This window comes from Cupressus sempervirens, chromosome 10 (assembly GCF_028749045.1).
Source record: "Cupressus sempervirens isolate cs-2001-9-10 chromosome 10, ASM2874904v1, whole genome shotgun sequence".
Lineage (NCBI taxonomy): Eukaryota > Viridiplantae > Streptophyta > Pinopsida > Cupressales > Cupressaceae > Cupressus > Cupressus sempervirens.
Genome location: NC_143127.1, coordinates 799,608,188 through 799,625,455, shown reverse-complemented (window position 1 = coordinate 799,625,455; position 17,268 = coordinate 799,608,188). Strand labels below are relative to the sequence as shown.

General features: G+C 31.7%; 1 protein-coding gene across 1 annotated transcript in view; it reads left to right on the top strand.

Moving 5' to 3' along the window:
* The window catches only part of LOC149536336 (uncharacterized), a 176,011-nt gene extending 163,037 nt beyond the window's left edge, over positions 1 to 12,974 (top strand). The window contains exon 2 of the mRNA XM_089804681.1: positions 12,830 to 12,974. Coding sequence (XP_089660807.1) covers positions 12,830 to 12,867 — 38 coding nt within the window. The 3' untranslated portion in view covers positions 12,868 to 12,974. The remainder of the gene's footprint in view (positions 1 to 12,829) is intronic.
* The last annotated feature ends 4,294 nt before the right edge of the window (positions 12,975 to 17,268 follow it).

Sequence of the window (17,268 nt, the reverse complement as noted above, 5' to 3'; positions counted from 1 at the left end):
AAATACCTTGTACATTGATGTAAATATTCTACTTTAGGAGGTGCCTAAGGTAGTCAAGTACATTAAATAAATAGAAAAACATATCAGAGTAGTTATAGATAGATGATAAAATTCAACCAGATATGCAAATATCTACATAATCATGATGTATGAAGTATAATTATAGTATCTTTGGAATTGTTGTGAAAAAAGGGATGATGTGCATGACAAATGTAAGTGGGAGAGACTTGAATAAAAATATTTTAAGAGATACATAATGAAAGAGGGAGAAACTAATGTATCAAAACTTAGAGGAAGTTTACGAGTTGCATAAATGAGAATCAAAATGAAACTAAAGATATTGGTTTCTTGTAGAAGTTAACTCTTTTGGATTGCATGGTAAAAAAGAGGAAGATTTTATTCCTAAAGAGAAAATATTTGAGGCGTTTCCATCAATGCCAAAGAGGGAGATTGTTGAAAAATACACTTGAAACAATTTTTGTATTATCATCGATGTTAGATGTTTTTATTCGATCTAAATTTCATATATATTTTGAGTGAAGAAGAGGATTTGAGAAGTTGCTCATAACAATAGTACTTAGAGGAAATGTTGAGTTATGAAAAGGAAACTACAATGGACATTTGATTAGTTAGAATTTGACAAGACAAAGTGATTTTTAAAATCATGTTGATGTTCAAACCTTAACAGTGCAAGCCAAGGTAGATCACTTATATAAAGCTTGACCAAGAAATAGAGTAAAAGAGAAAGGAATTTTTAAGTTCATGCCAAGTGATTCTAATGTCAATCAAGCCACAGTAAGTGCTAAGAAAATTTAGTGTTTCCGGAGCATCAATATCAACTAAGAAAATTGTATTGATGCCAAGCTAGAAGCTCTTTAGTGACTTAGCAATTTAGTGATGACCAAGTGTTAGAACTTAGCAATGGCTAAGTGACAATATATTGAATGCATATGAGGAATCATGATTTCTAGCTGAATTAGTTGATTTCTGTGGATATGGAATGTGTGTTGAAGATAAAATTGATGAATTGGATCATTTAATTCAAGGAAATGATTAGGTAAGATATCTAACTAATGAATCCAATGATAAGTTTCTAGAAAAGAAGGGAGATAAATAGATACAATGAATCTGTTGGATCAAACCAAAAATCCTAAGATCTATGGTGATTGTGAAAAATGACAAAGGAATAGAATTACCTATTTAAGGAGGCACACAAAATAACTTTAAACAGTGGAGGCATGTACAAATGAGATATGCAAAGAAGATAATATAACAGAGAAGTTGTGTGTGTGTGAAAGATTTATAGTAAGATGGAACAATTCTATTGAGGTTGATAAGATAATCTAAGAGGGAGGCTTAATATTTTTGTGAAGAGAAGGGTGAATGCTTGAAGGACTACCAAGAAAATCAATGACATATGTGACAAGGAAGGTTTATTAGATAATCAACACATGTACTGAATAGAGATCTAAAACTACAAAAATGAGTTGTAATCATACAAATGAAACCCTACTATTTTCTTTGTAATCATTGTAAATAGTTTGTATTGAAAACCTTTTAATCAAAGGTTGACCTAATAGTCATTAAGGATTTGACAACTTGTGTAAATCCTTTAACCGGGTGCCATTCTAATAGAATGTTCTAAAGTCTTTTGATAAGGTCATTCTTAACAGGGTGATTAAATCCTCTAACTAGGCCATATTTAATAGTGTGTATTGTAGCCTTTAACAAGGTTGCCTTCTAATAGGGCTCACTTCAAAAGAGTGAAAAAGTGGTGACATGTTGTTTGTGGTTTTTCTCAAATTGGGTTTCCACATTAAATCCCAGTGTCAAAATTGTGTTGAATGTTTTATGGTATTTTATGTTTCAAATATTTACATTCAGCAAGTCCGTTATATTAGGAGAGTGAACTATTAGTTAATATTGTTATTGAGATATCAATAAAGACTGAGTTACTATAGGATAAGCATAATAGTTAATGTTTAAGTATTTAATTGTTCAATTGATACATATGGACTTAGAGTAACTAATTCACCACCCCCCCCCCCCTTCTTAGTTATTCTGAACATTGTAACAATTGGTATCAAAGCTTAGTTGCTTATATATAGAAGTTTGAAGGTACTTAAAGCTAAAGATCATGACTCACAAAAGGGAAGTACCAAAGGTGAAGAAGAAGAACTTTTATTCATACAAAATGCATCAGTTAGATAAAACCAATATATAATTTATACATATCAGTGTTCCTCTTATATGATATATATATATATATATATATATATATATATATATATATATATATATATATATATATATATATATATATATATATATATATATATATATATATGATTAAGTTTTATAATATTAATTATCTAATTAATGAATAGACATGTCTCATGAAGGAACATGTCTCTTCATCTCTTATTATCTATTTAAATAAGAAGTCTCAGCCATTTGGAGAACATATACCAATTATATGGTAGTACCATTACACTTGCATTGATCCTCCAAACTTAAATGGTATTAGAGCCAAGTTCTATTGAAGAAAGTTTTACTAATGGGAAGATATTAAGGACTTGAATGTTATAAAGATAGAGATTGTAGAAATTTTTTTATGCAAGTGTGATGAGAAAAGTATAAATGAATTTAATAACAACTTGTATGAGTTCTATTTGTATAATATATAATTTAATACAAATGAAATAATACAATAGTCAAAGAATGGTTATGAAGATTAATATAAACTCTTACAATGGCCTCGAGATTTGGATCTGATGAAAGTCTTGATGTGCAAGAAATGATCAATCACCATGACTAAATATTGTACACTAAGTGACTAAATAGAGGATCTTTACAATCAAAAGATCTAAATGCTTGATCTATCCTCATGATCTAGATTGTAATTAGTCTATCAACTTGTGCTTGGACACGGTTCATGAGAGGACACAAATAAAATTTTGGATTTATATATGTGAACAATTCAAATTAGAGTTTCATCTACCAATCACAATCAATGAGTTTTGGAAGTAAATCAAATATACGTGAGAAAATACAATAATTGAATAACATTAATCAAATCATAGAAATTGAAGAAGTAATGCAAAGAAGAGGAATAAAGACATAAAGATGTGGCTAAATAAATAGATTAGGTGATTACTAATTGACAAGGGCAATCATAAATAAGGATAAACTAGAAGGAGAGAAAATAGAAATCAAATTTGACCTTAGCAATTTGCAGATAAGAGGATAGGAAGCAATAAACATAAGTGATTACAATCATGGATAAGATATAGATAGGAACCATTGGCGACAAAAAATCATCTAACACAAATAGTAAAAAATAAAAGAAGAATGATTGAAATGAATTTTGGGGAATGAGATTATTGTCTACTACATTTTTGTCATAGTCTATATAAGGAAGATCATTAACTATAGTGAAAAAATATGTGATTGCAAATTACACAAGTCTACATTATTCTTTACAGTATAGGCAAGAAATAAAAAATGAAGAATACAAAAAGATATAATCCGCTAAGTAGAAACTGAATTGGGAAACTTCTATGGAGAAATATTAAAATTGTAAACACCTTCTAGCAGTGTTTGAATTCATCAGCTTGAAGGAGAATCTTTTAAGGGATTGTATAAGAAAATGAGTTTGAAAATTTTTACCTTACAAGTCACCACATGCGCCATGGTGGTAAGGGTCTTATTTAAATTTACCTCTTAATCGATGAGTCCCTCTTTGCCTGACGCACTGCATATGTATTAATACAGTGGCAAGAAAGACCTTAGGCTATGGAATACACCGTACCAAATTCTATAATGTTAATAGACAAAATCAACAATATTTTTAATAATAATATATAAGGTAACATTAAAGGTAAGTATTTATCTATTCATTATAAATAATAGTGAATATAGATTGAAAAAATTGTTATTTTATATTATTATTATATCTGGCATTAATTAAGAAATAATAATTTTGGAAATATAGATTTAATATATATAGAAGATGGAATATATGTTGGATATAGTTAGTTAATTATATGTTGTCTTTTATGTTACACAAATGTCAAGTATATACTGAGCAATCAGTGTATGCCACGCTCACTCAAGATTGAAAGGATGTTGTAGTGTATGACAAGCATCTCAATGTTTACCAAGTTCAGAGTGACTATTGACCAAGCTCACTCAGCTACAAAAGGAAGTTTGTAGGAAGAAACTATGTACCAAGTTCATGCAACAGCCAAAGAAAAGATGGCATGGAACTACTGTTAACTGAGCACACTCAGTTACCAAAGGAAGTCTAAAGGAAAATCATTTATGAGTTAGAGATAACCAAGTTGGTTAGACTAACAAAGGATTTTCCTATATTAGTTTTGTTGGTTAGTTCTAACTGACTCATGGGATGAATTTTATTTATTTCAAATTGTAGTCAAGTAGACTTGACAAGGTAAATGATATAAGTATAAGGTTAAGTTGTAGAATTGAATTGAGAAGAGGAGGAGAAGTAGCATGGTATTGAAAAGATAAATCAAGGAAGAAAATGGACCAAGCTGCAAAGAACATTCTAATCAAGGAGGATCAAGTATTCAATCCAAAACAGAGATCTAAAATTAGAAAATATAGTTTGCATCAACAATTAGATCATATCATTGTTACTCTCTAATAATTGTAGTAGTGAATAAAATCTCTTAACATACTTAGCTTAACAAATATTTTCCAAATCCTCTAACAAAGTGGCATTTCTAGATTGAGGTGTCTAAATACCTCTAACAAGGCCACTCCTAATAGGGTGAACCAAACCCTTTAACAGGGTCACACCTAACAGTGTATTTTGTAACATTTAATAGTGTTGGCTCCTAATAGGGCTTACTTTAGAAGAGTGAAAACAATAACTAGTTGCAATTGATGGATTTCCCAAATTGGGTTTCCACGTTAAATCCTAGTGTCTCTTGCATTCATGTTATTTGCTTTATGATTCTAAAACTAAGTTAATTAAGGTTAATCACACTAAATATCATAAGATTTAAATATTCAGTTTTGATCATTAATAGTGCATATATTTAGTATTGACCGAGTGTTTACTAAGTGAAATGATTGTTAGTGTAAACTGAGTTACTATGTTAACCAAGTGTTTCAGTGCTAACCGAGTGACAATAGTATATTAAATAGAGTTTGATTTAGTTTCGTACTGACATATTAAGGGATTTGGGATTTTTTTTTTGGTAACTAATTCACCCATCCCCTCTTAGTTACTCCTCTTAAATTTCCAACAACTGGTATCAAAGCTTTTGGTTCTTGTAGAGAAGGTTTCAAGGACCTAAGATAAAGATCAAGATGTCTTACAGAAGGGAGATCCCTAAGATAAACAAAGATAACTTCAAGTCATGGAAGGAACTCATGAGACTACATTTGGAAACCATAGGAGAGTCTAGCCTAAAGTACCTAGACACCAAGTATGTAAAACCTACTAGAACTATGATTGTTGAAGAAATTACACAAAAGAAGAATCATACCATTATGATGATTGATATTGCTTCAATTCTCAATTATGTTGAATTTGATGAGGTAAAAGATTGTGGTACTTCTTATGAGATGTGGATCAAACTAAAAGTTGTCTAGGGAGGTGATAATAATGTGAGGAGAGCTAAATAAGAAAGTATAAGAGGTCAATTTGATCAAATGAAGATGAGAGAAGATGAGAACATTACATAAAATAGTGAAAGAATCAAATCCAATGTGTGGGCAATCAGATCCTCAGGTGGGAAAATTGATGTTGTAATAGTGGTAATCAAGGTACTTAGAACCCTTCTTCTAATTTATGTAATTAGAGCGTCTTCTATTCAAGAAATGGGATGTGATCCTAAGAATGATATAACCTTGTATGCATTTGTGGGAAGGTTGACTACATTTGAGTTGGATAATTTTGATAATTATGTTCCTAACTCTAGTAACCTTGAGTCTTCATTCCATGCCAAGCTATCACTTAAGAAGAAAGTTGCAAAGTCTAGAAGCAAGAAGTCTGATTGTGAAGATGATGATGGTTTTGATGATTATCTTGAAGTCATTAAAGCATTACTTGCAAGAAGATTTCCCAAAGGCAAAGGAAAGTACGAAGGAAAATTCCTTTGATCTTATTTTCTTGTGAAGAAGTTGGTCAAATTGCTTCAAGGTGTCTAAACTAAGAAAGCAAAGAAGAAAAGAAATAGGACAAGTACAAAGGCATGAAGGATTTCAAAAGCTATAAGGACAAAAGGTAAGAAATATTTTTACATTGCTAAAGATTCTAATAGAAGCAAAGAAGATGAAATGGTATACATTATTTTTAAAGATGAATCAGATGATGAGAATGATAAGATGGCCCTTATCTCATAGTATAGTAAGAATGATACATGGATTATTGGTAGTGATTGTTCTCACCACATGATTGGTGATAAATCTAAATTTGAGCACTTAGAACACTATGATGGTTTAAGTGTCAGATTTGGTAGATGAACCATATTATGTGAAGGGAAAAGGTTGTATTGAACTAACCAATGATCTCAGATGTGATAATGCTTATTGGGTGGAAGGGGTGAAGCATAACCTACTTAGTGTGACACAATTGAATAAAATTAGATTCAAGGTAGAATTGATGAATAGAAAATCCATGGTGCTAGATGTGGATTGAAATCTAGTTGGGACTGGTAACCAAACAACAGGTAATCTATTCTACCTAGATCCAACTATAAATTCATGTTTCATAGCTCAAGTAGAAGAAAGTTGGTTATGACATAATAGGTTGTGTCATGTGAACTTTGATAACTTGGTAAACAAAAGCAAGAACAAAAGGGTTAGAGGCATTCCGAGGTTGAAGAATCCTGATACGGGCATGTGCAAGAAATGTCAAATTGGAAAGATGGGAAAGACAAGTTTTAAAAGAAAAAACTATTATTTTGAAGAAGTCTTGGAGCTGGTTCATATAGACTTTTGTGGACCTATTGGCATAAAAAGCTATACTGGAGATAAGTACTTTATTTTGTTTGTTGATGTTTATTCTAGGATGATGACAGATATGTATTTAAAGGATAAATCATAATATTTTCAAAAGTTCAAATGGTATTTGGCTAGAGTGAAGAAAGTAACAAGAAATAAACTAAAATGTTTAAGATCAGATAGAGGAGGTTAATTCATCTCTATTGAACTCAATGGATTTTGTAATGAAAGAGGGATTAAAAGATAGGTATCTGCACTTGGTAGACCTCAACAGAATGACATTGCTAAGAGAAGGAATATATCAATCATGGATTGTGAAGGAACTCTGATGATAGAGAAGAACTTTGCTATCAAATACTAGAAAGAAGCAATCAACACTGCATTTCATACTTTGAAAAGAGTTCAGTTGAAGAAGGATTCAAATCAAACACCTTTTGAATTATGGTATGTCTATAAACCTAATGTGTATTATTTTAAATTATTTGGAAGTAAATATTATATTCTGAAGGGGTCAAGAAAAGGGATATTTGATGAAGGCATATTATTGGGATATTCCAATAAGAGTGAAACATACAAATCTTTGAATCTATTGACTCACAAAGTTATAGAAAGTGCACATGTAAGGGTAAAAGCACAAATCTGTGTCACCTTTTATAAAGAAATGTGATATCAGAATGTGACAATTCAACATTAGTGACAAAAAAAATGGTATTTGTGTTTAAAAAATGAAGATGATGTAAACTGATGAAATGTGTAGAATTGGATGAACTTTATGCCTATAATTTTTATAATTTTTTTGAATAAGAATTTATTCATTTTATTTTATTTTGAAGTCCCTTTTTTAACTATAAAAAATATAGGGTGTAGTTTCCGTCAAACAAGTATATGCAAATCATCTTTTTTTGTTCTGATTTCAAAGTATCTTATAGATGACACGTATAGCTAGTGCATAGAAAAACAAATAATTATTTTTGATGTATATTTTTTTTGTTATAAGTACTCAAGTTTGACCTTATCAAAATCCAATAGTTTTTTTCTCCTGTCAAAATTTTTCTATCAAATCTATACCTTCTTGAAAAAAAATTACATATTCATGAAGAGGATTCTCTCCTCTAGAGATAAATATAATTTTAATTTTTTTTTGATATGATTTCCTATTTTTTTTCCTTTTTTGAGGGAGCATCTTCTAAAATGTTGAAATATTGACTTATAATACTTTGAGATTATAACATATTACAACTAATCAAAACTCTCCAAAATTTATATAATGATGATATTGAATCTGAGATCTATAAAAGGGTATTTTTAGTTTTTGAAAAAAATTGAATTTTGATAGAGAAATGAGATTTGACCAAAACAGGTTTTGGTATCACAAATGGTGACACAGATCTGTGCTTTTACTCGTAAAGATTGATGAGTTTGCAGAAGAGTCTGAAGAACAAAGCATGAAAGAACCTGAAGACTATAAAAAAATTGTTTATTATGAGCCTGATACAATACTTGAAATTCAAGTAGGCGGAAATCAATAGTCTTCACCACCCAAGTCCCAAAAATCTAGAGTTTAACCTGAGTTGTAGCTAGTGCAACCCGAGTCAAATTTTGAAGGACTCGAGTTTCAACCAGTACAAACTGAGTCATCTAATAGACTTGAGTCACAGAAAATGGGACCTGAGCATTATTAAGAAGTTTATGGTGAACCTAGTGAATTGAAAAAGAAGGAGGCTTGATGTAGGGGCATCCAAGGGTCAAGGTTGTTGACTTAGATCGGGGTTTTGGTCAAGATTTACTTTCGAGGGTCATAACTTTTGACTTGGATGTGGGTTTTGGCTAAAATTTTATAGGTAGTTGTAGTAGGAATTATTTGGATTGTTAGTTAGCTCAACTTGATAGGTGGCCATTTCGACATTTTTTGGGAGCCTGAAAACTCATCTTGACCTCTGAAATCGACTTTTAGTGTTTCTTCCATTTTTTTAGAATTTTGTTTTTGTAATAAATCTGAAATTATATCTTTGATTTCATTGATTAGTTGGAAATTTGTCTTGCCTTAGTTGGGGGCTTTTCTTGGGAAAATTTGGGATTCATAGGATAAGTTTTAAAAATTACCAAAAATGAAATTTTTTGTTTTTCCCAAAAATCTACCAAATATGGTAATTTTTGAAATTGTAATAAATAGATTTTTTTTTTATTATAGAGGGGGAGTAGAGTTGCAGAATTTTTTTAATGAAGAGTTATGGTATTTTGAAGCATTTTTCTTGTGTCAAATTCTGATTTATTCTTTAATGACATTGGGGTTACATCAAGCCTAGACTTGCTGGATATGTTTGAAGGCATCATGCACCCAAAAAAATCATTGGAGATTAGTCAGTTGGTACAATGACAAGGAAAAAATTAAAAGGTACATGTTTTCTTACTAAATTTGAACCTAAATCTATCAAAGATACATTAGAGAATGAAAGATGGATAGAAGCAATGAATGAAGAAATTGATCAGATAGAGAGGAATAAAACTTGGACTCTTGTTCCTAGACCCAAAGATAAGAATTTAATTGGTACAAAATGGGTATTCATAAATAAGCTTAATGAGAATGGAGAAGTTTCAAGAAACAAGACAAGATTAGTTTGCAAGGGTTATGCTCAAGAGGAAGGTAGTGACTATCGAGAAACATTTTCTCATGTTGCCAAACTTGAAGGTGTTAGAATAATCCTTGCATATGCATCACACAAAGGATTCAAAGTGTATTAGATGGATGTGAAATCAACATTCTTGAATGAAATCTTAGAAGGGTAAGTCTACATAGAGAAACTAAAAGGTTTCTTTGATCCTAGAAAAATGGACAATGTTTGCAGACTACACAAAGCTTTGTATGGTCTCAAACAAGACCCCAAAGCATAGTATGAAAGGTTACATAATAATCTCATAAAGATTAGTTTTCAAAGGACTAATGATAACAACAACCTATACATCAAAGAAGGACCAGATAAGAAGATTGTATTGATAGAAATCTTTGTGGATGATACATTGTTTCTTGGAAATGATAAGTTGTGTAAATCTTTTTCAATGGAAATGAGTAAGGAATTTGAAATGCCAATTCTTGGGGAGATCAAATACTTTTTTGTCTTGCAAATTTAATAGATGAAGGATGGTATCTATATTAGTCAATCAAAATACATCAAGGAGATACTGAAGACATTTGAAATGAAAGATTGTAGACTAGTTGGAACACCTATGTCTACTAGACTTGAGTTTTCCAAAGATGATGATCCAAGGAGGTAGATCAAACTACATACAGATCAGTGATTGGAGAACTTCAATATGTGGTACACATAAGATTGGATATATCATTAGCAATTGTTACAGTGGTTCAATTCTCTATTAATCCTATAGAAAATCATGTCATGGAAATCAAAATAATCATGTGGTATCTGAAAGGTACTGAAGAGTACGGTTTGTGGTATAAGAAATGCTAAAAATTTGATTTGAAGGCATTCATTGATGCATATTGGCTAAGAAGTGTTGACGATAGGAAGAGCACTAGTAGATGAACACTTTTTCTTGGAGAAAGGTTGGTATCTTGGACAAGCAAGAAGCAGAAGTGTATCTCTCAGTCTACAATAAAAGAAAAATATGTTGCTGCATTAGTCAATTATTCCAACATTATGTGGTTCAAGCAACTATTGTCAGATATGAAGGAGGACATCAAGGAACCAGTTGTTATCTTATGTGATAACACTAGTGTAATCAACATAGCCAAGAATCCAATGATGCATACCAAGACCAAGCATATTGCAATAACATATCATTTCTTGAGAGAATTGGTACAAGACAAGGAGGTGAGGCTGGAATATGTGAATACAAAAGAACAAATTTTAGATATATTCACCAAGCCATTTCCCAAGGATGCATTTTTGTATCTAAGAGGTAAGATAGGGGTCATTCCCCTCTCTGAAGCTCACTAATCAAATTCTAGTGATGCATCAACCGTCCATGTTTAAGATCAAACAAGTTGATGTATTATTTTTAGAGTAGATTGCATTCTAATCTGTATATCAAGGTACACATAAACTACATTGACTTTTGTCTTTGGTATGAGATATCAAAGAGGGAGAGTTTATTTTCATCTACATCAAAGAAATTTTATGTCTAATATGGAAAATTTGTTGTTATATATCACAAATGTCAAAAAGGGGGAATGAACTTGAGTTGATATCAAAGAGGGAGAGTTTGATATTTTAGTCATTGCAATTAGAGATTGATGACAAAGAGAGTTCAATTAGAGATTGATGACAAAGGGAGTTCACATTGATAGAGGGAGTTCTCAAGGATGAGAATTAAAATTAAACTAAGGATATTATCCTTACTTCTATTTTTCTCTAAAATTTCTATGTATCATGACATGTTGTGTTTCCATCAATTCCAAAGAGGGAGATTGTTGGATACAATCAATTAATTGTGTGTTTTCTTTGATGTTACACAAATGTTGAGTATATACCGCGCAATCCTTGTATGAAAAGATCACTCGGGAATCAAAAGAATTTGTGGCGTATAAAGAGTGTCTTAGTGTTTACCAAGTTTAGAGCGAGTGTTAACTAAGCTCACTCGACTACCAAAGGGAGTTTGTAGGAAGATAGTGTCTATCGAGTTCACTCGACAACTAAAGAAAAGTTAGCATGGAACTAAAGGAAGTCTGAAGGAAAATTATTTCTGAGTTAGTGGTGACCAAGTTGGGTCTAATAATGAAGGATTTTCCTGTATCAGTTTTGTTGGTTAGTTCTAGCCAACTAATGGGATCAATTTCATTTATTTGAAATAGTAATCAAGTCAACTTGATAAGGTAAATGATATAAGTTTAAGGTCATGTTGTGGGATTGAATTGAGAAGAGAAAGAGAAGTAGCATGGGATTGAAAAGATAAATCAAGGAAGTGAATTGATCGAGCTACAAAGAACATTCTGATGAAAGAGGACCAAGTATTCAAGCTAGAACAGAGATATGAAATTAGAAAATACAATTTGCATCATCAATCAAGTCATATCATTTTTACTCTCTAATAATTATAGAAGTGAATCAAGTCTCTTAAAAGAGTTAGCTTAAGAACTATTTTCCAAACCCTCTAACAAGGTGGCATCTCTAGATTGAAGTTTCTAAATACCTCTAACAAGGCCACTCCTAACAGGGTGAACTAAATCTTTTAATGGGGTCATGCTTAACAATGTGTTTTTTTAACCTTTGACAAGGTTGGCTCCTTATAGGGCTCACTTCAAAAGAGTGAAAAATAGTAACTAGTTGTAATTGGTGGTTTTCCCAAACTGGGTCTCCACATTAAATCTTGGTGTTTCTTGTGTTCATGTTATTTGCTTTATGATTCTACAACTAAGTTAATTAAGGTTAATGATAATTAATAACATAAGATCTGCACATTCAGTGTTAATCAGTAATAATGCATATATTCAGTATTAACTGAGTGTTTACCGAAGGTTACTAATTGTTAGTGTAAACTGAGTTATTGTGTTAACTGAGTGTTTCGGTGCTGAGTTACAATAATATATTCAATATAGTTTTCTTTTGTTTCGTACTAACATCTTAAGGGATTTGGAATTTTTTTTTTTTGGTAACTAATTCATCTCTCCCCTCTTAGTTACTCCTCTTAAATTTCCAACAACATATGTATATCTATCCAAATTTTATACTTAAATTAGATATTTATTTTATCTATATTATATTGGAATGATCTTACATTATTATGCATTATTATTTATTATCCTTGAGTATCATTTTAGCCTCTCTCTTATATTTTTAATACATACTATAAGAGCTATGTGCCTTGATTTTTTCCTCTAAAAATGTTACTGCAGGAGAAGGGAAATTGATTTTAGATTCAAAGGGAGTTTGATATTTCTTCAAAGGCAACTTTGGATAAGGAGCTCAGATGGCTGATATTTAGAGGGAGTTAAAAAAAACTTGTGTGTGATTGTATGACCTTAATGGGCCCATCCCTTACGTAGATCATGAGGAAGTGACAAATTCCAAATGATTATCACTTGTATTTGAAAAATTTATTGAAAGGTTATGATCTTACATTAACTTAATTTTCTATTATGATGGATATATTACAATATCTATCTAAATCATGATAGTTTATTCTTTGCATGATGAATAGATATATGGTAAGAATTATGAGAATGTGTGTGCACATACTTTATAAATATTCCTATAGTAAATGAGGAATTTTATGCAAATTGATGTTCCAAAGGCCATTGCATAGAGTACTTGGTCAATATCATGCAACTTGATGTTTAGGAGACCATTTCTCATAGTACATGGTGAATATCTTGTATCTTGACATTATAGAGGCCATTATTCAAAGAGTATTTGGTGAATAACATATGTTAATATTCTATAGACCAATACTCAAATGTGATATCAAAATGGTGAATATCATATGTTGATATTCTACAGACCATTACCTTATTAAGTACATGGTTGATATCAAGTGTTGATATTTTGGAGACCATTATTCAGTACTATTTGGTGAATATCATATATTGATATTTTGAAGGCCAATACTCATGATATCAAAATGATGGATATATCTTGCTCAAAGATATCCTTAAAATTTGTCATTCCTAATATTACCAATGGTGTAATATATGTCTTGTGTTTACCCTTCATAGCTAAGAGAGAGTGTTGATGTTTGGTAGCTTTAGTCGGATAAAACCTATATATAATTATATATCAGATATAATCTATATATCCATGTTCATCATATATGAGATAAAAGTTATATATATATATCTATGATTAAGTTTTATTATATTAATTATCTAATTAATGAGTCCTGCAAAGGGACATGTCTCTTCATCACTTATTCTCTATTTAAATAAGAGATCGCTGCCATTTTAAAAACACATACCAATTACATGGTAGTGCCATTACACTTGCAACAATCCTCCAAAATTAACACTAAGAAAGAGGGGACTCATCGGGTTCACCAAGATGTATGGGGAAAAGGGAGATAATTTAACAAGATTGTAGATCTCCCTTTTTCCAGACTACTAAGCCATTCAAATATGCATGTGAGAGAAAGATGGTAGTTTCAAAATATGATTCTCCTGAATGTCCAAATTATATTAGCTAGAACCCAAAGGAAGAAGGAAATTGTTATCCATTTTTAGCCACCCCCTTTGTTTGTTCCAACATTACTAGTATCATAAACACCTAGGGTGGTCACCATGTCTATGTCCATTGATTGCTCAATTTATTCTCATGCAATCCTAATAAGGATATGGAAAAACCTTATTCATTCTTTTATATCCCTAAGTCCTCTAATTCCTTAGCATCATCTTGGAAAATTTAAGTTGTGATGATGCCATTCTTCCTCTATCGCTCTATTGTTCCATTTCATGACTTAACTATCATAAGGGCTGTGATTGTGCAATAGGGTCAATGTTAGGGTCAGCATAGCTTCACAGCTATTAGGGCTAATGTTCAAGTGCTAGTTGTGAAGAGGAAAAGGCTATGGATTGCATGATTACAGATCAGTTATGCCTTAGGGGATTTAAAGTTGCAAAGTTGCAACTGATGGTTTTCTTTTTCTCATGTGCAATTAAGGTCATCTTAGTGGTGGTGACATAATAGTGGACAAATGTCAGCATTCTAGGAGGTTATGGAGCATCAAAAAGGAAGAAATACAATGAGGTCTCGAGATGAGGTCCCTACCATTAGATCATAAGTAGATCAATGCCTATCACTTCCCCACTTTTTAAAGTTACATGAAAGATAACAAAATTGAGAATCTGAGCAGTCAACATGTGTCTTAGTAGACCCCAATTCATTAAATCATTCATTGCATTATCATAGGTAGTGTTAGGATTAAACAATTTTAAGTTGTAATGTTGCAATTCAAGGAAGTGGTCAAGTTGAGGGGCTTTGCATCTTCACACAAAGTTGAGGTTAACCTAGTGTCAAAATGGAAAAGTTGCAGAATGTATTGTTCACACTATCGCAAAAGGTTAAGAGCAAACCCTAGTTAAAGGTGCAAGGCTGCAAATTATTTTGTTTGTGTTATCATAGGGTCACTTGCATGCTTAGTGATCCAAGATGTGAAGGTGTGATAGTAGTTAGCTAGGTAGTTATCATCATTTTACAGTAGTCAATGAAAAAAATGCAAGCAGTTGCAATAGTGTTATTGACATAAAGGTTTTCTTTGCAGCTTCACAGGGTAGAATAGTCTATGTAGAAAATCAGTCACAAAGTTGTGATGACATGAGATATTTGGCTCAAGTAGTTATTGTAATGTCATGATTAAAGGGTTTTGAGATAATTTATAGGTTGCAAATTTGTAAACAAAGAAATATGAAGCAATTAATGGTCTTTGCAGCTTCACAAGGATTTACCCGCGATTACAAATTTTAATCGCAATGCCATGAAATTAGAGACGATAGTCATCAAAATAGTGATTGCATCATCACATGCCATTAAGGGGTTTCATGTTTGGAAATTCTAATGGAGGCACAAAGGCAAGGATTACTGCATTATAGCTTCGCATGGTTAAAGAATTGTTAAGTCCAAATCATGATGAGGGTGCAAGGTAGTCCATTTCATGTTGTTTGCAAGTTCGCAACCATTAGCAGGCTAAGGTAATTTAAAGCTACAAAATAATGATATGACATGAAATAATTCCATCATAATTTCACAAGACTAAACAATTAAAGAGGAAAATCAGTTGTGAAGTTGCGAACAAGGGAAGTCAATAGGTCACCATAAAGATAGAAGCTGGGTGATCTGGCAGAATGCTTCAAAGGAATAGGGCCACATGGCAAAGTTGGATGGTTGAATTTGATTGAATTAATGACATGGTTGACCTGGCATGTTGAGAATGCAATCAAAAGTGGCTCGTTAATGAAAATTAAATCATTTTGATCATCTTCAAACACCTTTTGGTGTTCTCTTTGCTTGGCAAATGAAAAAGATATTCTGTCACTGCCATGGTAATCCATCTACCTAGCCATGTAGTTATGGTCAACATTTTTGTCTCTTTAAGGCTTGAATTTGTACATGAAAATCAAATTTCTGTATATGGATGTGCACTTGATCAAATCTTTCTAGATCAATATTGATTTCTCTTTGCAACTTGAAGGTAGTAGTTGGAATTTGGCTTTTAGTTGAAGTTTCTCAATTATGCTTGAGCTATTAAAGAAAGTTTTGTAACCCTTTCAAGGGTTGATCTTTTCTCTGATTCTATAGCAGTTGCATGGCATACTTTTCTATTGTAATTTACTTTGCCTCTAACTGGATATAATCTTCTATTGTATCTCTTTCTTCCATTAATATATTTTGCAATATCTTCTTGCCTTATATTGATGTATTGCCTCAATTCTTCAATTGTATGGTTGTATCTACTTGGCCTTTGAATTATATAGAGTGAAGCTCCTTCCTTATAGCATTCTTTTGGTTTATGATCTACATATGGTTGTTGAGTTAAGTAAGGATTGAATCTATATATTTTGAGACTATATTGATGAACTATGCATTTCTAGGTAGAGATAAGATTGAACATACTATTTGGTGTATCACCCCTCTAGACTAGAATAGGTAGTTTGATTTTTTATGCATTTCCTTCTATCTTTTCCTCCCAAGAAGTAGTTAGGTGCACCCTAATAGTAAGGAAGCCGACCTTCTCTCCAAAGACTCAATATCACTATTCAAGTCCCACAACTTGGAGATTGTTTCCATGTTTCACAAGGTTGCTTTTAGGTCAAACTTCATGAAAGGGCACAAACTTTTGTGACAAGAGGAACCATTACCAAATTTTAATTATAAAGTGGAATACTATGCAAGGAAATACACTTTTTGGCCCTTATAGGATAATGTGTGTTCCAAATTGAACCAATTTCTTAAATAATGTATATCTAGATGCTATCTATATAATCGGCCCAATTAAGATGTAGATCTAATATAAAGATATAAAGAGAAATGAAATATAAAAGATTGAAATATGTTGAAGAATATGTATGTTAGCTCCAAAAGTCACTACTCTTAGCCTATTTTTGAGTGTCTAAATGCAAAATCCAAAATGGAATGATAAGAGTAACAAAACCTAGAAATTGTTCATCTAGAAAAGCTAAAAGAACTAGGTTGATCTAGAGAAGGACTAGGTCGACTTGGAAGGACTAATTCCCACAAATTAACATAGTTCAAAAAAACTGTAACAAAATTGATCCAACTTCTCTAGAAAGCTTCCATGGAATTATTTCTAGATCTACATGTGAAATTCTTCTATCTTGCTCCTACA